Consider the following 26,247-nt stretch of genomic DNA (forward strand, 5'->3'; position numbering starts at 1 on the left):
AAGCGGGCCCCCATTTATTCATGCCTTGCTGCTCATTTAATCCCTCCAAATGTATAAATCAAACAACACACCTGTGGGCTCTGCCTTCATTCCTCAGCAGATGTTTTGGGAGTTTGAATGTCTGATTGTTCTACCTGAGACAATTCATAATAACAATGCTTTAAACTTACTAATTTCAAAAATAAAATGGCTTCCCTGGTGTAAAAACAAGAAAACATGGTGGACTGCATGGCTTTTTTAAGCCATCATCTTAAGAGACATCACCGACACTTACACTTAATTGCTGACACAATTCATCTCGCCTATTTCCCTGTGCATATTTTCTTATCTACTGTAACAATTAAATGAAGGCGAAAAAGATTGCACCACTTCTCAGAGTGGCTGGGGATCAGCGAGGCCCAGTTTACACACAACATCTTAATTTCCCTTTGTAATGAAGATGGTAATATTGAAAATGTATCTTCCAGCTTTGTTGGTCAGTAGCTTGTGTCACATTTTGGATGCTGGTCCCCTCTAGACTTCTTAAAGGGACTGATATTTCATAATTTTAATCACCCTGGCTTTGTTCCAAACTTGTATGACATATTTTTTTAAACTAGCTTTACTGGCATAATTTCTTTTGTTAACCAGTTTCACAAGAAAAGCCATGCTGATCGACCAGCTTGACCTGAATTGCTGTTGAACAGCACACTGGTTTTCATGCTAACAGTACCTTTGCTGGTCTTTCAATAGGAAAGTTTAACTATGTTTCAGTGACTGTTAAAACATTTGGACCCATATCAGACAAACATTGTAACATGTGTTCAATTATTATTATTGTTGTTATTATTTTAAACGAAAAGTGCTCTTCTTAAATACTCATATAGATGAATCACTTGACATTTCAGAAATCTGACAAATTCAAAGGTGAATGTTCTTGAATAAAGTATCTGGTTACATTTTCATGGATTAAAAAAAGAAGATATTTTTGGCCATGTGTTTCCCTCCCCTGCCACATGAACTACCCTTTAGGGCTTTTTATTCATACAGCTTTGATCTATCTTTACACTTAATCTTTGTCAAAGCAATGGGAATACATTGTTCAAAGTTCAGTTCCACGAACATCAAATGTGCTCTTTTATCTTGCTAACTGTGAGTGAACAGAGTATCAGCACCAGGGTCATTTATGTGCAGGTTACTTTTGCATTACATCTTTTGTTTTAAAATTGCAAATGTGTATTTTATAGTAAATGGTTTTTAACAGTGGAATATTCCCATTTGTTCCCTTCATTATGCATGCTTAGTGACTAATGGGTCTTTTTCTTTTCTTTCACAAGAATGGCACAGTTCACTATTGGAACCTTGGGGTTACCTTGGAAACAATAAAAAATGATATCGGTTGATTAATTTATCCAACCAGGTGCTTAATCTGGGTCATTTGAAATGTTGTTAGTTCTTGGTCACACAAACCCATTTGTATTGTAATTAAATGAAACGGGCCCACTTAAAACGAAGGGCAGATATTTCACTGTACATATAAATATCAAATTCATAGCGAATGTCATCAATACTGAACTGGATTAATAAAAGTGTGAATGCCATATGTCACTATGCCATTCTGTTATTATGAAGCCTGGAAGCACTTTTTGGAATAATTTGATGAGATCAAGAGGAAAGACACAGACAGAAAAAATAAATAAAAATAAAGATAAGATTCAATAAAGCCTTATGATGTTTGATGCTACCCAAATGCCCCTGTCTCTCTTTCTCAGTGGCTTATGGGAAAAGCAAAACACCCCCAGGCCTCTTCTAACTGCCATTTATAATTTTTTCAGAGAGCCCATCATCACAGGCAATCCATCTTTATTTTATCCCTGCAGCTTCCCTGATGTGTCTAATGCCCTGTGCAACTGGGGTATAAATATGCAGGCTTCCTGCATAGCTGATGTTTATTCCAACAGCTATATGTGTTTGCAGTGGAGGAGACAAATCTTCATTAGAAAAGGAGCCATCATGCCGTAACCAGGCTGGCCCCGTCCTGCGTTGGTTTATTTGTTTTTACTTGTGAATGCATGACAGGAAATTAGTTTGAACATTTGGATTGGAGGAAAGATGAAGAGCACAATCCCCCTCCCGATCTCTATTGACATAAACAGATACACTCAAACACACACACATAAACCGAAGACTCATCTTACATTATCCACTGTCAGCATGCAATGTTTATTTGACTATTAATCTGTGGTAGCCAGCTGAGCCTGAAGGATCTTGTGTGTACATGGTGATAAACCTTGCCAAGTTATTATGGGGGAGAGATATGCATCCAGAAGTTTGAAATTCAACAATTCATCTAATGGTCTTGAAGGAGTAGGAGGAAGACAGGGGCTCACAGCATCCATTCAAGCGCAATCATACATCTGCGACACACTCATAGCCTTTGCAGTTGGATTATTGATGCCCACAGTTTCACCAAGGTTGTTCCACACTTAACAAATTCCCCCTGTAATGATTTCTCTTGATTTTAACAATCATATAAAGGCCCCTAATGGGCATCCTTTTCAAAAACGCTTCTGCGCCATCAAATGTAATTTACACTTTACTGAAATGTCAGTGGATGGATAGAGATGAAAGCAATTACCATCTGCTTTTCGCTGTCAGCACCATTTGGATTTTTGAGCTGCTCGCTTCAAACATATTCAGGTGCATTGTCTGCAGGGTCAAAGGGTTTAGTTTAAAAAGTACTGCATATCAAAAGAGTGCTGTCCATTTTTATATATACAAATTTCACTTCTGAAATAGAATAATGGCTTGTGCTGTTTCTAACAAGTTATTGGATAAAAAAAGGATGGATGGATGCGTGTGTGTGTGTGTGTGTGTGTGTGTGTGTGAGAGAGAGAGAGAGAGAGAGAGATAGACGGAGCATGTGGTATCACGTTGCCACACTCAAGCAGAGATGCTGTCAGCTTTCTGAAGATCAGTTTTCTCAGTGGAAATATAGCGGTCCAAGCGGGGGTATTTCTCCCTATTTCACAGTAGCCAATGTGCAAGAGTCATTGACTAAAGAAACCGCAATGTCCTCCATTTTAAACAGTGTGTCCACTACAATGTGGAAAGTCTGTTAAGAAGTAAGCGCCTTCAGATCGTGTAATTAATCAATTTGTTGTGTTTCTCAGCTGTGATGAGCCATAATAATGAAGTTGTTAGTTTAAAACTATTTCAAGCTATTTCCTAGATTTAATAGTAGTAATACATGCGATCACGAAGAGCTGTTGTATGTAAATGGCTGAAGCGGCTTCACTTCACCTAACTGGCTCATATTACACATAAAAAATATTTTTGCCACCACCTGCTGGCTAACATATGTAATGTCAAAACAAATACAAGTAAAAAAAAAAAAAAAAAGACAAACCATAGCTCTTAACTATGGAAGAGGATTAGGGCCAAGCAATAATAAAAAAAAATAAAGCCATCTTGAGATTAAAGTCATTATAATGCGAGATTAAACTCGTTAAATTTTGAGAAAAAAGTCGAAATACAATCTTGAGAATAAACTCATTAAATATCGAGATTAAAGTCATTATAATGCGAGATTAAACTCGTTAAATTTCGAGAAAAAAGTCGAAATACAATCTTGAGAATAAACTCATTAAATATCGAGATTAAAGTCATTATAATGCGAGATTAAACTCGTTAAATTTCGAGAAAAAGTCGAAATACAATCTTGAGAATAAACTCATTAAATATCGAGAATAAAGTCGTTGTGTTTCGAGAAAAAACTTGTTAAGTTTAATCTCTCATTATAATGACTTTATTCTCGATATTTAATGAGTTTATTCTCAAGATTGTATTTCGACTTTTTTCTCGAAATTTAACGAGTTTAATCTCGCATTATAATGACTTTATTCTCGAGATGGTTTTATTTTTTTATTATTGCTTGGCCCTAATCCTCTTCCGTACTTAACAGATCTGCACTGCTCTTACACTTTAGTTTAGAATGGCACGAACACAAGCGGTGGGATACACACACAGTGAAGCGCCCGAGTACTAATGGTGTCAGACCATCAGTGCTCATGGAACGTCTTTCGTTCATTCAGATTCAAGGACCGGAACTATCTGTTGTGTATATCTATATCTATATATATATATATATCTATATCTATATCTATATCTATATATCTATCTATCTATCTATCTATCTATCTATCTATCTATATATATATATATATATATATATATATATATATATATATATATATAGTACATTCAAATCGTGAAATGTCATATTTTCACAAAAGCACACAGTAGAAACTCTAAGATAATAAGAGAATGAGAATCTTAATGGAATCTGATATGTAGTGGTGCCAGTGACCCAGCTATAAACCCTCACCTTCTCTGCAATGAAAAAGCTCTTATAGACCAATTTATTTAGCACTGACCCCGAATTCAATATGAAATATGCATTTGTCAATCTGAAATGATCTTAGGCAGTGGATGTCATTTTGTGGAGTATTACACATATAATACACAGTGATACTCAGGAGCTAGGTTCAGCATAGACAGAAATAGTACAAAGAGGAGGAGATGGACCAATTGTTGAAAAATGAATGGAATTGAAGTCCATTCTTTCAGTTTATATACTCAACCATTTTTTTTTTTTTTTTTTTAGATGGAGGCATCTGCTTTGTACACTAGAAAATGAATGCACATTATCTGGACCAACAAAAACAAAACTTAAATAATAATACAAATACAAAACATTGTTGTAAAAGTTTATAGCTAATTTGAAAAAATGTAATTGAAACGGAATCTCAGTGAACAGTTATGGAGATTTAGGATGTGGGATATTCCTTTTTGATATATCTTTATCTCTGACCTTAAAGGCATTCCTCTGCTTAATGGACATTAGCAGTGTTAGCAGTAGGAGTTCAATTGTCAACATAAACATCTCATAGCAACCAAGTTGCAGAGGATCAATGATGCTATGCAATGCTAGCATTTGTTTTACAGGTGTACGATTAGCAAAAAATAGTATATTTTACCATATTTTACATACCTGTATTTTGTAAAACAGGTTTTAGTATCATGTAAAGTAGGAATGTTGATTCACTGATGCTTTTTTCTTGCTTAAATGTGAATATTTATTATTAATTTCTATCAAGGTGCTTAAATTGACTGCATACGAAAACGGAAAAATTATGTCTTTGGAGACTATATATGGGGGTAGGATGAAAATAAGGTGCTTTACAATTGTTCTGAGACCAGATTCCTTAAGAGTTCCCTTCATTCAAACATGCTGTCGATTAAGCAGTTAACTGATTAAGCAGCAGAGGTGGGTAGAGTAGCCAAAAACTCTACTCAAGTAAAAGTACATTTACTTCACAAACATAATTACTCAATCAGTATTTCACCATGTTGTTCCAAACCCATATGACTGTCTTTCTTCCATGCAACACAATAAGGAGATATTAGATATAATGTTTGCCTGAGTCACTATTTACTTTCAGTAAATGTTTTATATATATATATACAGTGCATCTGGAAAATATTCACAGCGCTTCACTTTTTCCACATTTAGTTTTATTACAGCCTTATTCCAAAATGGATTAAATAAATTATTTTCCTCAAAATTCTACAAACAATTTCCCAAAATGACAACATGAGAGAAGTTTGTTTGAAATCTTTGCAAATTTATTAAAAACACATGTACATAAGTATTCACAGCCTTTGCTCAATACTTTGTTGAAGCACCTTTGGCACCAATTACAGCCTCAAGTCTTTTTGTGTATGATGCTACAAGCTTGGCACACCGATTTTTGGGCAGTTTCTATCATTCTTCTTTGCAGGACCTCTCAAGCTCCATGAGGTTGGATGGGGAGCGTCGGTGCACAGCCATTTTCAGATCTCTACAGAGATGTTCAATCGGGTTCAAGTCTGGGCTCTGGCTGGGCCACACAAGGACATTCACAGAGTTGTCCTATAGTCACTCCTTTGTTATCTTGGCTGTGTGCTTAGGGTCGTTGTCCTGTTGGAAAATTAACCTTCGCCCCAGTCTGAGTTCCATAGCGCTCTGAAGCAGGTTTTCATCAAGGATGTCTCTGTACATTGCGGCATTCATCTTTCCCTCGATCATGAATAGTCTCCCAGTTCCTGCTGCTGAAAAACATCCCCACAGCATGATGCTGCCACCACCATGCTTCACTGTAGTGATGGTATTGCCAGGCCAGGTGATGAGCGATGCCTGGTTTCCTCCAGACATGACACTTGCCATTCAGGCCAAAGAGTTCAATCTTTTGTTTATCATGGTCTGAGAGTCCTTCAGGTGCCTTTTGGCAAACTCCGGACAGGCTGTCATGTGCCTTTTACTGAGGAGTGGCTTCCTTCTGGCCGCTCTACCATTCAGGCCTGATTGGTGGAGTGCTGCAGAGATGGTTGTTCTTCTGGAAAGTTCTCCTCTCTCCAAAGAGAAACGCCGGAGCTCTATCAGGGTGACCATCGGGTTCTTGGTCATCTCCCTAACTAAGGCCCTTCTCCCCCGATCGCTCAGTTTGGCCAGGCGGCCAGCTCTAGTAAGAGTCCTGGTGTTCCAATCTTCGTCCATTTACGAATGATGGAGGCCACTGTGCTCATTGGGACCTTCAATGCTACAGCAATGTTTCTGTACCCTTCCTCACATCTGTGCCTCGATATAATCCTGTCTCGGATGTCTACAGACAGTTCCTTGGACATCATGGCTTGGTTTGTGCTCTGACATGAACTGTTAACTGTAGGACCTTATATAGACAGGTGTGTGCCTTTCAAATCATGTACAATCTACTGAATTTACCACAGGTGGACTCCAATCAAGTTGTAGAAACATATCAAAGATGATCAGTGGAAACAGGATGAACCTGAGCTCACTTTTGAGTGTCATGGCAAAGGCTTTGAATACTTATGTAAATGTTATTTTTTTATTTGTATTTTTTTAATACATTTGCAAAGATTTTGGATGCAGACATTGTGTGTGATGTCATGCACCTGCATCTTCAAGTTTGAAGTCCGACTTCAAATGGAGTTCCAGTGCACTGTTCTAAGTGAAAAGTTGGGAATTCAGACTTTACGAGTTGAACTGAATGCAGCTTTATATGCCTTTTGCCTACATAGCAAGACTTTCCTTGAAAAGACTTAGGGAGCATAGTTAGCATAGTTAAGAAAAGTAGCAACTTTCTACTTCATAAGATTTATTCCTTGATTAATTCCTAGTATTCACACTTATACAGTATATACAATGTATATTGGACTGAACCTTGCAAATGACACTCAAATGTTGTCCATCGAAGGTAGTGGAGATCATAATAGATTATGCTAGTTTTGTTTATAATAGGTCTTGTGCATATTTGCAGTTCAGGCAAAGGAACACAGACAGCTCAAGTCCTTCGTTCACCTATTTTACAGCTACTGGTTTTTTACACATAAAATGTACTCACATGGCTGGTATAGAGCACCGATTTATATATATACAGTATATATATATATATATATATATATATATATATATATATATATATATATATATATATATATAGTCTGACTGTGGGCAATAATAGCTTAGGCTTTCAAAGCACAGTTCCACTGATTAATTGTTGATCCTCTCTCCACACTTCTGCTGCATCGTCCAATTAGTGATTGCACAGCAGATAATTAAGAGCGTCAGTCAGGGTCTGCACCTTGAAGCTGAATGCCGAGTGCAGATTAGCAAGGGCCATGAGTGATTGGCGGCTACCCGCTAAAATCTGAAGCACAAATCTGTCCCCTATGAGGAAGGACATGGGCATAAATCTAGCCTGTCAATCACATAAAGCTCTTCCTCCTAAACACATCCAGGTCAAGGTTGGGAGAGTGATTTAAGATAGATGAATAAAGAAGTGCTGGGTGGCTGTAAATAAAAATGCAGGACTGGATGATGTGAATATGGGTTGAGATGATAATGAAAAACATAAAGGTTCTGGCTCTTTAGAGAATAAGGGGTTAAGTTTATCACCAAAATCAGACATTTATATTGACTGACCAAAAGATATATGTATTCCTTCATAGTTATTCTTAGTATTGAATATAATGGCATACTTCTTTTGCTTTCTTGTGTTTCATTGTCTCGTTCAATACACACATTTTGGGAAATGCACCCCTTGATGTTTCACAAACTCTATATTATTAACCCTGCAAAGCCTGGCATATGAAATAATTGTCAAAAAACTTTTTTTTAAATGTATCATATTTGATATATTAGGTTTTAAAGGTCATTATCCTCATCAATTCATTTTTGTATAGGACATTTGTATTTAACTTTTTCTTAGCCCATACATGTTACAGTGGTAAATCTTGAGGTATTATCAGATGACTCCCTGGGCTTTTCAGAGATACCAAATGTTTGATAGTTTGGCCATGACAACTTCCTCTCCTTGCTCTATAAATATGGACTGAAATGTATCACTGTTCAATTCAGCACATCAAATATAATATGAATAATATATATATATATATATATATATATATATATATATATATATATATATATATATATATATATATATATATATATATACAGTATGTTTACTTTTCAGGATATCCATGTTGTGCCAATAGTAGTGTCATACAAGTATTATAATAATTGATATTTGAGATATTCCTTTACATTCAGCTAAGAGGCACTGGTCAGCAGAAAGGAGTTTCACTGGTCAAAAGAAGGCATTAATTAATGCACAGGGCTATTTAAGCTGTAAGTGAAAGCTACAGTATTAGCGATGCAGAGAGGATGATACTTTGATAAATAAAGGATTCAGTGGGTGTAGCTAGGGAGACGCAAAGCGTTGATTGATCTGGCCATCAGCTCTGGCCCAATAGGCAGAATTCAATTAGGCTGCATTTGGCTCAGATACCATTTATTTTTGCATTCGCCTTGGTCCCCAGGTCTGGATTAACCAAGCTCCAACAAGGCTGTCCCTGTTATTATGCCTTCAAATAACACTGTCTGAGCCAGCAGGTACATACTGAAACAATGTCTGGTGTTGGTCTAATTTGTCTTCCACAATGGGAGTTTCATCTTTGAGCCAAAGGACATTGAGCCAACAAATGTAGTGCATGGTGAGTTTTAATTCTACCCAGGTTCACCTCTGCACAGTGAAAAAATATAAATAAAACATAATAATACTGTTATTTATTCATTCCTGTACTTTTCTTATTAGTCTAGGAGCAATATGGCAAACAGCTAGGAATAGGATACAGCACAGTCATGCCATTGGCTAGACAAAGGCTTACAATGCAGCATGCCCTTTGGGCGCTGAAGACTAATGATGCCAAAAATGAAGATTTTGGAATGATTTACTCACCCTCATGTTGTTCCAACCCAGGTTTATTTTTGTTCTTCTGTTTGAACACAAAATAATGCTATACTAGACAATTAAAGTACATGGTGATTTCCAATGCCAAACTCCAAAATGAGAAGAAGCACCATAAAAATATAAAATATATGTGGTCCATATGACTCATGGATTATATTCCAAGTCTTCTGAAGCCACATATTGAAGCCAAGGACAATGTGAGAAGCACATCAAAAACTGAATTTGTCATTGTATAAAAATCTTCTCCACTGTATCAAATATGGTTGAACTTGTAATGTTTGGTCATGGGACTTACGATACCATTAGGTGTGTTTGACTTCATGCAACTCTGTATAGACCGACTGGTGCCGGACTTGAAGCAGTGCATGTTGGTTAAATATGTTGTCCGACTTGAGACGGCGCCACCTCTGCATCATTGTTATGCATGCCTTTAAAGTACTGCGAGAGTAATTCGATAACAGCCACTTGGCTCAACCAGCACAGTTGCTTCTGAGCATCTGCAGAAGTTCTAAATGATGATTCAGCCTATTCAAGATTGGCCAGACTCACAAGCAGGAAAAGTGTCCAGCTTGACGACTCTCTTTACAACTCCTCCCTGACTGCAACAGGCGAATCTCACCGATCAATAAAGTCAGACGTAATTCAAGTAGAATACATCTAATGGCCTTTAGTAACCATTTCAAGTCCTGAAGATTTTTTTGTCCTCATAAACCACATTTATAGCATAATACCCTTGTAATTACTAGTTTGTAACCTAAAATATTGTCCTCGTAAACCACTCAAACCCGCATACACACACAAACACATTTACTCTCTAGAAGGAAATTTATGGTGAGAGGTAATATTCTCTAATTAGAAGTGTGTGAGTGTGTGTGTGTGTGTGTGTGTGTGTGTGTGTGTGTGTGTGTGTTCGGATTGATCTGTTTATGAATACTCTGCCACAGCTTTGATAACTGAATGTTGTTCTTTAAGGATTAGTTCACCCAAAAATGAAAATTCTGTCATTATTTACTGTTTATTGTTGCTTCAAACCCATATGAATTTTTCATAGCTTTATGTGAGAATTAAATAAAATAGTGTTCACGGGGCAAAAAAACAAAAACAAAATAACATAAAACCACAGTAAAAGTTATTTAAATAACACACTATATTCCAAGTCTTCCGAAGCCATATGATCAATTTGTGTGATAAACAGAATTCAATTTAAGTTGTTATTCACTCTAAAAATCAAACCCTTAATAAAGAGCTTACATCAAATATGGCAGCTACGACTATAACGGTCTCATCTTGTCTTGCTACCAAATGTCACAAGAACCAATATCGCTTGATGTAATCAACAAAGCAGGCATATTTGATTACAGTTTATTGAGTATCAAAGTGTTGATTGCTTTTCTTGTGGTTTGTGGAATGATGTGATTTTATTTATTATTTTCTTTATTTGTGTACGTCCAATACAGTTTCATTGTGGCAAATGAACCCTGTGAAGATTTTATTTTTATTATTATTTATTTTTAATACATGGAAGAATGTGTGTTTAAAATACATGTTTGGGGAAAATGTGTTAGGGGGAAAATAATGACAGTTTTTATTTATGTATTTATTATTTGTTCAAAAAGGTCCTAAGGGACATAAACCGCATCTGTATGTCACTATCTTCTTTAGTGTAAGCCAAAATGTTTTCTCTCACATGTGCAACACCCCATAGATATGTACACAACAACAATTCATCTTCAGCCTCTTTATAATTATCCAGTTACAACAGATATTTACTGACAAAAATCATATTTTTTTTAGTGAAGAAAACTCCAGCTGTGTCCTCATCTCTTTCCATCCCATCTGTTCTACATCATTATAATAGCCAAGACTAAATCAGCTCAACCTTGATACATTGATAACTACAGTAGATAGACCTAATGTTTTAGTTGGCTATTATATTATTTTTCTTTCACAAGAGTATATCACAGATATTACATAAGGTGGATATGTTGATTAACTCCCTGCTGGGGAATAGCATAATCGACCTTACTGTTATTTTCTTAAAGGGATAGCACTCATTATGGCATAAATTGTGTAAATGGGTGGCAATCTTTTCACGTTTTTGTTCTGGGATATTAAACTATGCTATCACCATGTTAAATGAGGTTGGTAAAAGTTTTTTGCACTGTCAAGTTTGATACAAATCAAGCTTCAGATACAATGTGTGACACTTCCCCTTTTTTTGCTCTGTTTGTTTGATAAAAATTCCTTAAACTCTTGACAATAAAGAAACAAATTATAGTTAACAAGGACAAACATAATTTCTGAGTTAATTGGATTAAAAGTATTTAAATAAAAATGTAAAAACAACAAAAACTCATTTGCCTTTTCAAGCCGTTGCATCATCTTGTAGCGCTTATTTTACACTGATCAAAATAATGATATTCCATATTAATTCATCATTAATAAATTCAACATTCATAAATTGTTACCTGACAGCATTTAGCTATGTAATCCGCTCAATCTTGCCTCCCTTGCTGATAAGACGCACACATCAAAAATTATAATTTTATTAATGAACACTTGTATTTTTGTAATTAGATCAAGGTATTCAAGCACATGAAACGTATAAAGGTTGGCAAAGTCCTACATTTTCCAAAACAAATGGCATTACTACTACTTGTCCGACACAATCCAACCAAAATTATCTCTAGCCAGCACTTGAAGATGTACTTTTACACAACTACACACACAAGAAGGATGAGAGGTAGCCTAGAAAAGCACATGCAGAACTTGATACAATTCATAATAAAAAGGCACTCCATATGTATAGATACTTCACCCGCACTGAAATCCATTTGTCTAGAGTTCAGCGTTTGTTAACCTGAATCATCTTGTTTGAACAGGAAGTGGGGAGATTCGGGTTTTACAACATTCAGGTTTAAGAGGGTATGGCTGTGCTGAGGTAATTGCATTATTAACGGAACATGTATGTAGCTGGAGGGGGGAGAGCCCCTCAAGGCACTGCCTGCAGTGTTAACAGACCTCACAGACTGAACTCAACCAAAGAATATCAACACCAAGGAATACACATGCTACACCTGGCCATATTTACTTTATTTCAAAAGACTAATGTGCTTCAAAATGAAAATCTCTCGTTAGTCATATACTCATGCTAATGTAACTCCAAACCCATATGACTTTCTTCATTTGAACACAATTATCTTTTTTTTTAATAATACCCTGGATAAATCTCTTCCATATAATGACAGTGAATGGGGACTTGGGCTGTCGAGCTCCAAAATGACCGAAAAAGTGATTCATATGACTCAAAGTACCATATTTAAAGTTTTCTGAAGTCGAGATTCATAATTTCTCACTGTCAAGATTCCTCTCTAGAACTTGAATCAGTGAGCTGAACTCGTGAACCGGATCAGTCAGATTTATGGGTGAATCATTTAGACAAGTTTTGTGAGCTGGATCAACCGATAAATTGAAATGATCCAACATACAATTATTCACAATACTTCTGTCATGAACACTCAAATGCAATGTAAAATTCACCTTTCATGTTACACGAAACAAGGAAATAAATAAAAAAATGACAGCTTTTTTTTCATCTGGCTGAACGCAGACTGTTATTGTTCTACTCTATTCCACTTGTCCTTTTTTGCTTTGGCGGACTTGATCAAGGGGTACTACCAAGCAACAGTTCTGTAAGAGAGAAAGTGGAGGAATCTGTTGTCTCCACCTCACTGATCTCCACACACTGCTGCCTGTGCAGCTGGCAGTCTCAAAAGGCGACAAGATGAGGTAGGGGGAGTAAGGAGGAAGGGTCTGCTGCGAGGCCTGGCTGGCTGAGCATTGAAGCATAACGTTGGCAGATGTGGCCGAATATATCCAAGCTCAAAACATGTGTGAATTTTTCCATTGGAATTGAGAAACTTGAGCCCCCTTTTTTTTGTCCAAGTGGACACTCCAGGTGGTGCAATTCTGCAAATAGATCAAATGTTAACCTCGCTGACCAAGCCTCCCACACTGTTGATGTCCGATTTCATGCTTTATAATCACACTGAAAGCGATAGTAGTTGACACTTTTTAGAGGATTCCTTGTGATACTACTGTATGCTTTGTATATGTAAGCCATTTCAGTTGCTAGCTACATTTTTCGCCGGATGGGTGGCATAATAGTGTTCAAAGCAGTGTTAGGTGTTGTTAAAATAGGGACATACACATGTGATTGAGAAAATAAATGGTTAGTTCACACAAAAATAATTGTACTCACCCTCATGCCATCCCAGATGTGCATGACTTTATTTCATCTGATGAACACAAACAAAGATTTTTTGAAAAATATCTCAGCTCTGCAGGTCCATACAATGCAAATTAATGGGTGCCCAAATTTGAAATCTCCAAAAATATAAAAGTACTCCAGATGACTCTGGAGTAGATGGTTGCTAAATCCATATCTTCTGAAATTATATGTTTTGTCTGGGTGAGAAACAGATCAATATTTCAATCAATTTTTTTTTACTATAAATTCTCCTCCCTGCTCAGTCAAACTCCAATTTTATTTCACATTCTTCTTCTTGTGTTTTTTTGTGATTCACATTCTTCTTGCGTATTGCCCCCTACTGGGCAGGGAGGATAATTTATAATAAAACAAATGACTTAAATATTGATCTGTTTCTCGCCCACACTTTTTAACCCGACATCTCTCTGAAGCCTGGAAAGCAAGACTTCTGTGATACATAGCAGCAACATAAAGTCCTCAGCCTACAATCTCTTCCAGCGTACTGGGTAATATACAGAGAACTATCAGAGCAAACACCCACAAACATGCACATGGAAATAAAACAGCACACAGTGGCAGAGAAAGATGGACTGAGACACGCTGCAGTGTAGCAAGCCTGCTAGGCTTCAAAGATGAACAGCCCAGTGTACTTGTAAGAATTCATAGTGCATATTTTGCAGTTGTTGATTTAATAATGGCTTGTTGGGGTAGCAGACGCTAGATTCCGCCAGGGAGAATTTGTATAAATCAATCTGCGGACTCATGTTTAGCTTTTAACAAGCCATTCATCAAATTTTACTGGAGGCAGGAAAGGGGTATGACTGATTTGTTTACTAATCCATGGAATTCATTGCATTGAAGACATCCTGCTGTATTCTGGCAATTAATTATTTCCTCCCTGTGTGTTTAATTCAAAATTAATCCATAAAATGACATATTTTTTAGACATTAATGATTATTTCAGACACACCCAAACACACACACACACACGCACACGCACACACAAAGCTAATTATTTCAAATAAATCATTGTCATAGACTTCAACTGTTTTCAAATGAAGCTAATAACTACAGACTAACCTTAACCCTTGAAATGAGGGAAAACATTTATTTTATACAAGTATTTTGGACATGGTGCCATGCAAATATAAAGGCCTTACACCTTTGTGTATCATATAGATAACTTGGTATATAAATTCAGTACCGTGGGTTTTACCATTTGATTCCATCACAGTACAATGGTACTGCGACAAAACTTGACAATTTCACACAGGAAATTCTAAATAAACATGTATCCTGAAATTGACCATTCGATTCAGAACACTGACAAGTGCCATCCCTCATCAGACTATTTTTTCATCAATTCAAACTAGTAAAAATGTATCTCTTGTAATATATTTATGTCTTTTGTTTGGTTCTGGTCCCAAAGAAACCAGTAAGCAATTACAATCACACAAACAATGATGAACACATTTTTAAGATTTTGTATTTTTTGCTCTTAAACTATATTTTTACTCTACTGACTAACAGATTTAGAGTAAAGATTTGGGATAGGGTTAAGAAAATATGCATTCCTGCTGACTGTACTACATCATTTACATCTAAAAATACAACTCGTGTTTGGTGCCACCCTAAAAATATTTCACCTCAACAACATATCTAGCTTCAGCCACTGGGGGCAGAGGTTTGAATTTCAATAAGCATGACTTATTTCAGAAGCAGAACGTTCACCCATTGTACAAAGATGCCTGGAATTGATCCTGGCAGGGAGCAGAGTACATAACCCTAACCCCATCCTAACCATATAGAGCCTGAAAGGCTGAGTAGCCTGCCAGAAACAACTCAGGCCAATTTCTCCCATCACAAGAACTTTCTACCTCCTGTCGCCGATAACAAAGCGTGATTAATCAAAATGTTTGTATAAGGGTTGGACAACCTCAAAATTACATTTTGCAGAGCTTAGCATGACTGCCAGTAGTACTCCCATTATACAGTACTCCCAGCAAGAAACTTGTCATCTCTCCACTGAGACAACTCAATGGAATATTAATAAATGTTATGACTACACACTCTCTTGGCAAAATCATAAGGATTCATAAAAATTTTCTAAATTTGACTAATTTATATGATATTGTACAGCAGCACTCAATTTGTATGACTTTCAATACAGCCAATGTCGCTGGAAATCATGTCCATCTAATATGCGACAATTACTTGCTTTTGACACACAAAGCAGCTTTCTATTATGTTTACACACTATACTGATTGGTTAGGTTTAGATAAGGGGTTTGGGTAAGGGCATAATATTAATAAGCATGTCCTTAACGCCTCGTCCACGAAACTCGCACTTCCGCATTAGAAATTCAGGCATTTGCACGTGCTAAAATCGTACAAATTTATACAAACAAACTCGTTCAAAATCATACAAAATAGCCAACTCGTAAAATGTTTACGAATTTTCATGAGACTGGGTTGGTTATGTAAAACCATTGTATTTGTGTTCATGCATGATTGTATGCACATGCAATATGTGCCACTGTTGGCATGTTACAGTTTGAAATGTAAAACATTTGTCTTGTAACATCATTGCATGTGGAGACAGGGAAGTTGTTGAGTTGCACAAGTTAAACAAATAGGAAAGAAAAACATCACAAAGTATACAGTATATCTTTCATATCTCAATTGGTTCTCATTGACATCAATGGTATTAAATGGAGAACAAATTAAGGTTTTGATTTATGGCTCCTGCTGCTTTTTTTCTGAGAAAAAGACCCCATCTTCAAATCTCAAATGTCTAAAACTGTGCTCAGATTTGCCAAGATGGCAAAGTCTGTAAATAAAAAGTCAGAGATTTCAATATGAACTCAAACATGTCTCATCAGTCTTCCACGGTGCTATTTAAATTCATATAATAGCTCTTTACATTTGTGTCAATTTTCATTTTCCCTATTAAATTTTAAGGGCAAGTTAATACTTAAATGAAACATAACTGAGACTTCAATCAAGTCTCATGAGGTATAAAAGAGCAACCTCTGAGCAATAACATTTCCTATGGGAGAAAATGAGTTGATGCTCTGATAGAACAGATCACTTGTTGAACTCAGTTTAAAAGCCTGCCATCCAATAATACACACGCCAGACTGATTCTTACCATGTTTAAATGTTAAACAGAGCTCCTGAAAATCCTTCAATATTGTCAGGGTCACCGAAATGCACCTGTTACTGACACCCATTGGTCTGTTTTTGTCCCACTGCGGTAAAGCACTTGGGTACAAGGAGAAGAAAGTCAACAGAATACAACAGATTTTGAAGGCAGTGCTTTTCATACTCTATTATCTCCTTTGTTCTCTTTATATCTATGACACCTTACTTTAAGAGACATCTTCTGGGTTACTGCTGACAGCATTCCTGGCCACTCATCTCTAATGGAGTTGTTCAACGCCATTTGCTTTATGTATTTCTATTTGCGAAAGATACAGCATTGACGGGCTGAAGAGAGGCCCTCAATGCACTTCAGTGTGAGGTTCTTAAGAGTTATTCATAGAATAAATTCCTCAAATCAGGTAATGTAACATTGAACCACATTTGAATACATCTGAGGTGTTTAAGACATATGTCAGTGGGAGGACAGAGCTTGAAAGTGGTATGTTGGAGTGATAACAGTGGAGTTTCAATCTCTCTCTTCATACCTCTATCTATGTCATTGCAGGAGTGAATGCAGTATTCTCACAGCAGCCTCAGGACTTGGTGGTAGTAGCTGGTCAACCCGTTACACTGTCCTGCTCCATACCTGGTTACCATGGCGTTGTGTTGTGGATCAAAGATGGCCTCGCTCTGGGCGTTGGAAGAGACCTTTCAGGTAACACACAACATTCTGTCATGAACATATTTAGTTTTTCAAACTGTGGCTATTTTGAGATACTTGATAGCAAACCCTGCTAAAAGACCGGTATAGGTGCACTCAAAAATCAGTGAATGTATTATCAAGCACACCAGTTAACTGATAACTATCAGTTTATTTAAAAGAAATTACAACATAAATACCTGCGTTTACACGAGACTTGAAGTTATCAGATTAAGCTTGTTTATTTCTTAAACTTTCAGCGGAGTATATTCTGATCATGTCTTTTAAGATAAATTTAGGAACTGTAAGGATACATCTCCCATTGTTACTGGAGTAATACAGTTGAGTGATGGCCAGCAAAAGGCTTACAGCACAGTTTAATGGCAGACTATGTTTACTTTCCATTTATAAGAGTTCTACTGAAATTCAATCTTGAACTTACAATACTAACATTCTGTATTTTGTTTACATAAAGAATTGAGGATTAACAGTTTTTGTTGTCATATTCTTTGAACATGGTTAAGGAAGTGAGCTAACAGCATACATCAGATCAAAATCTCAAAATAAAACAGTTTTCATCACATTAGAAATTAAGGGGAATCCCACGGCAGGTGTTGAACCTGAGAAACAGATAAATGTGATATTTCAGATAGATATTCTACCATTCATAAAACTTAGTGAATTCTGGTTTACAAATACATAGGCCAGCCACAGTAACTTATATATATATGTATTTTATATTATATTTGTGTTTTAGCTGGTCCCCCAAGATGGGATAGAGGTGTACCATCTTAACTAGTTTAAACAGCTTTACAAGAAAAATGTCTGGTTGACAACAGGTTTTGCTGGATAGATAACATGGCTATGCTGGTCCACCAGCGAAACCATCACCAACCAGCACTAACTAGCATAAACTGGCATAATTAAGCCAGCGGCTCAAAAAACAAATGTGCAATGTATGTGACACATATGGGTAAAGTGTAAAGTAAAGTGACAAAAGCAATGTCTTCTTATAAACATCCATAAGTGGTTGTACGAAATTATATATATTACACATGCACAAAATACAAAATAACAACCATTTAATGTATTTTGAGATATTATTAAAGACAAGGTTTACTATTAATAATATGAATAATCTTTAATGTTTGTATATATTATTTGGAGACTTGTTTTATAAAGTACTTCCTTATTATAAGTTTGAGTTGTTGTATTGTATGTTACAAGTTTGTTATGTTTGTTTTTAAGAAGATAGTGATTTTGTAAATTTATTTAAAGCTGTCATAGACCACTTATAATACAATCATGTCATAAAGCCTTTTGACAGTTTACACTATGCTGCTTTTGCATGACATCACTTATACAATTAATTTTATTAGCTTCTTCTCTGTTAAAATGTAATGTTGCTTGTGTTACAATGCATTATACACTTTAAGTATAACTATGAATAGGGGAAGTCTTATAACACAGTTCTAATTATTTATGAGAAGTTATAACTTATTATAAGGTGTATTATGAGACATTATGAATGCAGTACAATGCATGTATATTACCTTTACAATGCTTTACAAATATGGGCTTCATAGAAAATGTTACCAAATAATTTAACGGTTGTCAAATTTAAGATTGTGTACACCCCCATAAATGAGTAGTTGTACCCCTGAAACCAGCCAAGACCATCATGGAAATCCATACTCATCTAAACTGGCCTTTTCAGAAGGAAATTTGTTACATTTTACCTGAGTGGCTGTGTGAAAGGCAAACGTGTCCACAGCTCCAACAAATTTGATTGCATTTTACAATTCAATTTGCAGCCTAGTCTTTATTAGCCTCTCAAACAACAAAATTGGTTTTAAACAAGGCTTTTGATAAGTAAGGTTGACATAACTTTGGAGTACAAGTTTAAGCTATAGGGTGTAATTTCTTTTTAAAAACCTTCCAATTGGTGTCAGGTTTATGGTAAGGAGAAGTGCAACTAAAATGTAACATTTTTAAGTACATTTGACTGTTAATAGCATTTGAAGAGTGTGACTCTTCCCCACTATCAAAGTGCTGCTTGATTTGCCAAGTTGATTAATATGCATTAACAATTATTGGATTCCCAGACCGCCTACAGACCTCTGAAGAATAAGATCTTATTCATATTCATGGTAGCTGGAAACAGTTGGTCCCCTTTATGACATTTATAGTGGATTTCCTAAATTACAATATATGAAATCCTTCCATGTGGAGCAGAACAGATGTAAGTATCATTTAGAAGGAAAAGTAAAGATTAAACAAAGGTCTAGATACTGGCAGGATTTCCTTGACTCGGCCTGTGATGATGGGCCGCATAAAGGGTAAATCAATGTTTCACTCCATTTTTCCATCACAGTTACACCTCTGCATTTCACCCAGGGATACTTTGTGTGCAAAGCATGACGTAATGCCCAGTTGGCCTCTTTAAAACAGTTGCTGGGCTCATCATTAAAATTAAATATGTATTCCACTGGAGATCACAGGTCTATTTGCCTCTGACCTTCAGTGGTTGCTGCTCTGTGCCATATTTGCCACTGACAGTGGCCTTTAATTAAACCCGATAGGCAACTGAGCCCACTGTCCCAAGTTTGTCATTTTCAGGCTTCTGGGAGCCAGGCCCTGGCAGTGTAAACACTGGAAGAGGGGCTTTAAAAGTGGTCAAATAGTGATAGAGGGAGAAGTGAAGGTGGTATCGAGGGGTTGGGAAGGTGAGAAGAGGTGAGAAGCTTCTGGGACTTACGGTTATGAGGAAAGAGACAGAGAGTGGCACTTAACATCACATCAGCTACAGTTTTACAGTCACACATGGAAGCCAACGGCCAACACAATCCAAGCAGAGCCAGTACCACCCAGCTCTTTATGTGGATCAATGGCGGGTCAGCGCTTAGAGGGCCATGAAGAATTTCACTGAAGTCCTGTGCTCTCGCTTGCTGTCTCTTTTTTATGGCATGTATTTTTTTTTAAATTCAGAGAGCCAATGATTCAGACAAAAGACCTCTTCAAAACCAAGCTTCGTGTACAAGGGTGGAGTGCACACTGCACAAAATTGACATGAATGACACTTAAAGAATAAAACTCCAAACAGCTGCTCCTTTTATCAGTCTTGCCTGCATCAACAAGTAGCACTGTGGCCAATAAAGAAAATTGACACATCTACGACTGCGCACTCCAAGCTAGCAGCTGCTCACATAAAAAAAGAGGAGAGTACAACAGCTCATATGAATGCTCCACATTTCAATATCAGCCTACTCAGCTATTCATAGAGGAGGCTTGTCTACAGTGGCTCTTTCAGTGCTGTTTCAGTTCCCAAGAACATTGATTAAAATGAGAAATCTCAAACAATATGTTTAATAAATCGGCAGACAAAAGATTCTGACTCTTATCAGTCCCTGCATTCTTTGCGGAGGTCTTTTCGCTTGCAGATATAATTAAAGGCATCAGCTCAAGGCTGCTCCAAACACACAAATAAAAGTCATGAATATGCATCATGTGTATTGCTGGTGCAAGAGTAAATGTAAATATCTAAAAAGAAGACGGAGATGAGACAGTGAAGAAGGAGATGAGACAGAAAAAGGCAGCAGGCATGGACATAAGCAGAAGAGCAGCATGCTGATTTTGGTTTTGACGGATTGTTTTATTTACTCACTTGGTACATCAGTAATCCAAACAGTAGCTTTCAGATTTGTGCTGCTCACTAAATCAGTTTTTTTTATTGAAAAATCCAGAGAAAGCTTTATAGTCGCAGAGCAATGTACAAATATTTCTTTCTAAAAGAGTTGTGCTCATACCAATACCAGAATTTTACGTTTCTCTATTCCATTGTTGATACAACAGAAAGTAAAGTAAAATACCAAAATATACAATATATAAAGTGTTTTGAAACACTTTACAATTTTGTTTAGTTAATGAAACTGTTGAAATGAAGAAACAGTCAACAATACTTTAACAGCATTTATTAAACTTGGTGAATGTTAATTTCTAGATATACTATTACATATTTGCATTACTACATATTTGCTATACTGTATATGTTACTGTTTGGTTCTGTGATTTGAAAATACAACAAAAATTTTAATTGCTATGCAGATGACCTACAGTTTTATTTGTGTTTGAATCACAATTTTTCAACTAATGTAAATGTTCTTCAAGCTTGTATAGCATCTGCTATATATATATATATATATATATATATATATATATATATATATATATATATATATATATATATATATATACATAACAGTTAGTTCCGGTCCTGGAATCTGATTGGACGAGAGACGTTCCATGAGCACTGATGGTCTGACACCATCAGCACTCCGACACTTCACTGTGTGTGTATCACTCCGCTTGTGTTCCTGTCATCCTAAAGTGTAATAGCAGTAGTGCAGATCTGTTAAGAGATAAGGTTTGTCTTTTTTTTTTTGGACTTTACATATGTTAGCCAGCAGGTGGAGGCAAAAGATAATTTTTGTGTGTAATATGAGCCAGTTAGGAGACATGAAATTAATCTGCATCAGCCGTTTACATACTACAGCTCTTCGTGATCGCTTACTTCACTACACTACTAAAGCTAGGAAATAGCTTTAAATGGCTTTAAATGAACAACTCACAGCTGAAAGACACAACAGACTGATAAATTACACTGTTGAAAATGGCGGAGGACATTGCGGTTTCTATAGTGATCGACTCTTGTGCACTGGCTACTGCAAAATAGGGAGAAATACCCCCGCTTGGATGCTATTTTTCCACTGAGAAAGCTGATCCTCAGAAACCTGACAGCATCTCTGCTTGGGTGTGGCAACAGGTAATCACACATGCTCTCTCTCTCTCACTCACTCACTCACTCACTCACTCACTCACTCACACACACACACACACACACACACACACACACACACACACACACACACACACACACACACACACACACACACACACACACACACACACACACACACACACATCCATCCTTGTTTATCCAATAACTTGTTTGAAACAGCACAAGCCGTGATACTATATCTGAAGTGACATTTTTAATTACTAACGAAGGCTTGGACACATCATTTGTTTTGAACCAGCAACAGCAGATTCTGATCCATCGTGTAAGAAAGTAGTTCCATGCACAAAATGCGTTTTTTATGACCATACTGAGTTTTTCCTCATTTTTACAAATGTACTGGTTCATTTAACTGTTGCATAGAGTCACATCAGTCCTTATGTAGGGCCAAATCGTACTCTTGCTTGTGTGATATTGTTTAAATATTTGATATTGCTATATATATATATATATATATATATATATATATATATATATATATATATATATATCCCACCTGTTCATGTAAGAAATAACTGGCTGTGTTTACAATAAACCCTTATTAAGACAGACATTTTGACCAAGAACTGCACTTGACCATTCATGTGTAGCCACATTTCCGCAAATACACATAAAAGTGTTTAAAAGCAGATGTCTGAGTCGGAACTTGCCTCTACTGATACTGTAGAAAGACTGGTATTTCCTTCTTTCTACAAAATATGTCAGATATTAGGTTTCTTGATCCATGCCATCCAGAACCCAGCAGAATAGAAGAGATCTGTAGTCATGTACATAATTAACACAAATTCCCTCTCCCATTTCCTCAGTTTGAGGCATCAGGGAGATACACTTACTCATCCTCTCGACCATCCATCACTGCGTCACATCTCTATTCAAGGCCTTTCCCCCTTCCATTGATCCAACTTAAAGATTAATCCCTTCCTACCCTGATGGATTCATTAACACTAATGGAGGTATTTTATATTGTTTGCTTTGGTTGACGTGGGTTGTCTTTGGGCGTCATTGTGATCAATGACTGAGTTATTTCATGGTCTGACATCTTCTGCTGCGTATTGCGTGGACATTTCTCAGTGAAGCGTGCAAGATTTATATAATGAGATATTAATCTAAGAGATGAAATATGTATCACACTGAACATCCTTATACAAGGCACAGTCATTGGCTTCATAAGACATTAACATTTGTATACCTGAGCCCAGCTCAGATAATGATATAGATGGGTGGATATAATCTCTGGATCACAGTTAATCATTGTATGTTATTGGTTTGAAGAAACAAATGCTAGCTTGTCTATATGCAAAGCTGAAAACACTCTAAAACAGAATCACAGTAGGTGGTAAATCCCTGCTGAAATCAAACTCGTGTACACAAAAGAGACCTAACTTATTTTTTTCTGGGGATTGTTTTGTCTATGAAACTTACTTGGCAGTACTGCAATATGATATTATTGGTTCAGCATGTGTGCTGTAAACTTAAACTCATGATTTGTTGTGGCCTTGGTCATGCCAAGGTCAGGTATGAATTTTTAATGACATGAATTCTCCTGAGCTTTGCTGGGTCAAAGCAGTGCCTTCTGTTTGAACAAGTAAGGCATTGCTAAGCAAATATGTGCTGCAATTTTGCAAATCTCCTTGAATTCATAGTACTAAGTAATAAGCAAGTGCATATATTCTGTCTCCATCTGAGCAATAAGACCTCATGATTTACAGCTAGGCATTAAGTGGCAATAGGTGCTGCAACTAAACCATCAATCTCTCATCAGGAGTAAACACAGTATCGAACCAAGCCAATGGTATTTAAAATGAGTCTGCTTCACTTGCTTTGACTGGCCGCTAGTATACAGAACTGACTGCAGGTAAACAGTATTTGATTTGGCTATGCTCACATTAAAGGCCTTATATTTTAAATGGATGTTTCCCTGGTGAGTTTTTTATTGCTTAGAGGTTGCCCAAGTGATTAATGGAGTTCTCAGTTAAGTACAAATCTGAGCACATTTTAGACATTTTAGATCTCTTCTGAAATTTTACACTGGACACGTGCGATTACTAGGGTATTTTTCTTAGGAGCATTTGCTCTCCAAATAATGTAATTGATGTCTACAATAATATTAATCAGATTTCATTTCTAAATTGTCTTTCCTCCGGGTGTACATTTGCAAAGCTGTACATCAGATAAGATCAAATATACTGTACACTGGATCTAGGAACAGATTTTTCAGATTTTAAAAGATCAAATGCTTTATGCTCACACAATGTAAGAAATCAAGTCTATGTCATATGTAGAAATATAATTGGGCCAATTATTGTAAACCATGTTGTGTCAACGTTGCTTTTCCATTAGCTTTTCTTCTTACGAACTTTACCACATATTTATTGTAAGACCTTCAGAACAGAACTTTCCAAAGTGCTGTTAATTTTAGTCCAGTGGGCACAGGCTGTTTTTATGGGTTATTTAATGTTTGTTTTTTGGGGTTATCCTGACTCTCTTCTGTCTCCCACTCACTTAGAGAAATTAAAAGCTGTATGTGGGCAGATAAAACACATTGCACCATAATCGTCTGCTGCTCTCTCCTCAATAGGGGAAATGAGAGATACTTCATGGTCTATTAAAAGTGAATGAGATCCAATGAGGCAACAGGCAATAATTGGCATTTTCTGGCACAGTGATTTCAACAGTCAGGTTCAAGGACTTAAAAGCCATTAGACTAGAGTCCAGTCTATTTTTCACTCTTTTCTACAGCAATATGTTAAAGCACATCCATCGTTCAAGCCTCATTGCTGTAGATTACAGTGGTGGCTGTGGTAATAGCCCTGTGGTAGACTACAGAGTTTGGGTGTATTTCGAACCACACAGCAGCACTTGAAAAGATATAGGTGATATTAGAATGCCCTCTCAATCTGACTATGGATGACACATTTCTAAACAAGTGGAGTCCGTTATATAAACCCAATCAAACAGAAACCATATTCTGTTTTTTAAACCTTTCCGTTACTTCAAAAGTTATAGCCAGACGTCTCTCCTGAGAAAGAAACACTTCAAATAGAAAACAGACTGAAGGAAAGGTTGCTTGCAACGAATGCCCCTAGAGCACAAGGGTGTATTGCGATTATGTCACAGAGAATTCTCTGGAGTGAACATGAATCATATTGATGGATGCTCTAAAATCAATATTCTGCCACAGGTCATTCACTGGCAGAGATTCAAATGGCTGCCCCATGGGGACTTGAAGTAGGAGCTACAGAATCACTTTGGAAGGTGTAAATTTAGCCACATAAAAAGCTGTATTGAAGTAAATAGAGGAATAAATGCACACTGCTTCTTTCTGCAAAGAAAAAAGCTGAGATCAGCTTCTACACTATTAAATTCATGTCTCCCATCAACCATCTATTACTGTCTTGCCTTGGAAAAAGAGACTGCACTAACAGCGATGATATCACTTTTAAGGGTCTCGTTGGAAATTGCAAATCTTTAATAATTATGAGTATCTTGCCTCATGAGAGCCGTCAAATGAATTCATATTGAGTGGTTGTGAAATGTTCCATAAAGCACGACACAATCAAACGTACCCTCCCCTACTTTACATTTTATATAGTGACAAACTAAGCTTCTCCATTCGCTCCTTATGCAAATTTGGAGCTAATAGTCTGCTGATGTGTTTTAAAGGCAGTTGGTTCAGCTCGCTGTTGTAAAACTGTCTGTTTTGCCTGAAACATATCCCGCTGATTGTATTATTAAACCACAAATCACCTTTCTACTCCATCAGTGGAACATATCTCAATCTTCTTGGGTCTGTGTGCTGCTTTTCAAGTTGCTTACTACACCAATAAACATCAGCAGCAGGCTTGTGGACCATGTTAGAACGTCTGATAGCAAAACCAGCAGATTGCCTCACCTCGATTTAACAAATAGTCTTACCTCAATCATC

The 26,247-nt window shown here is 36.7% G+C and overlaps 1 protein-coding gene across 1 annotated transcript in view; it reads left to right on the top strand.

The window, feature by feature from the left end:
• The window catches only part of kirrel3b (kirre like nephrin family adhesion molecule 3b), a 269,275-nt gene that overhangs the window by 147,171 nt on the left and 95,857 nt on the right, over nucleotides 1–26,247 (top strand). Inside the window, exon 2 of the mRNA XM_052097058.1 lies at nucleotides 17,333–17,482. Within this exon, the coding sequence (XP_051953018.1) occupies nucleotides 17,333–17,482 (150 nt within the window). The remainder of the gene's footprint in view (nucleotides 1–17,332; nucleotides 17,483–26,247) is intronic.

Source organism: Xyrauchen texanus, chromosome 29, assembly GCF_025860055.1.
Source record: "Xyrauchen texanus isolate HMW12.3.18 chromosome 29, RBS_HiC_50CHRs, whole genome shotgun sequence".
NCBI classification, from domain to species: Eukaryota; Metazoa; Chordata; class Actinopteri; order Cypriniformes; family Catostomidae; genus Xyrauchen; species Xyrauchen texanus.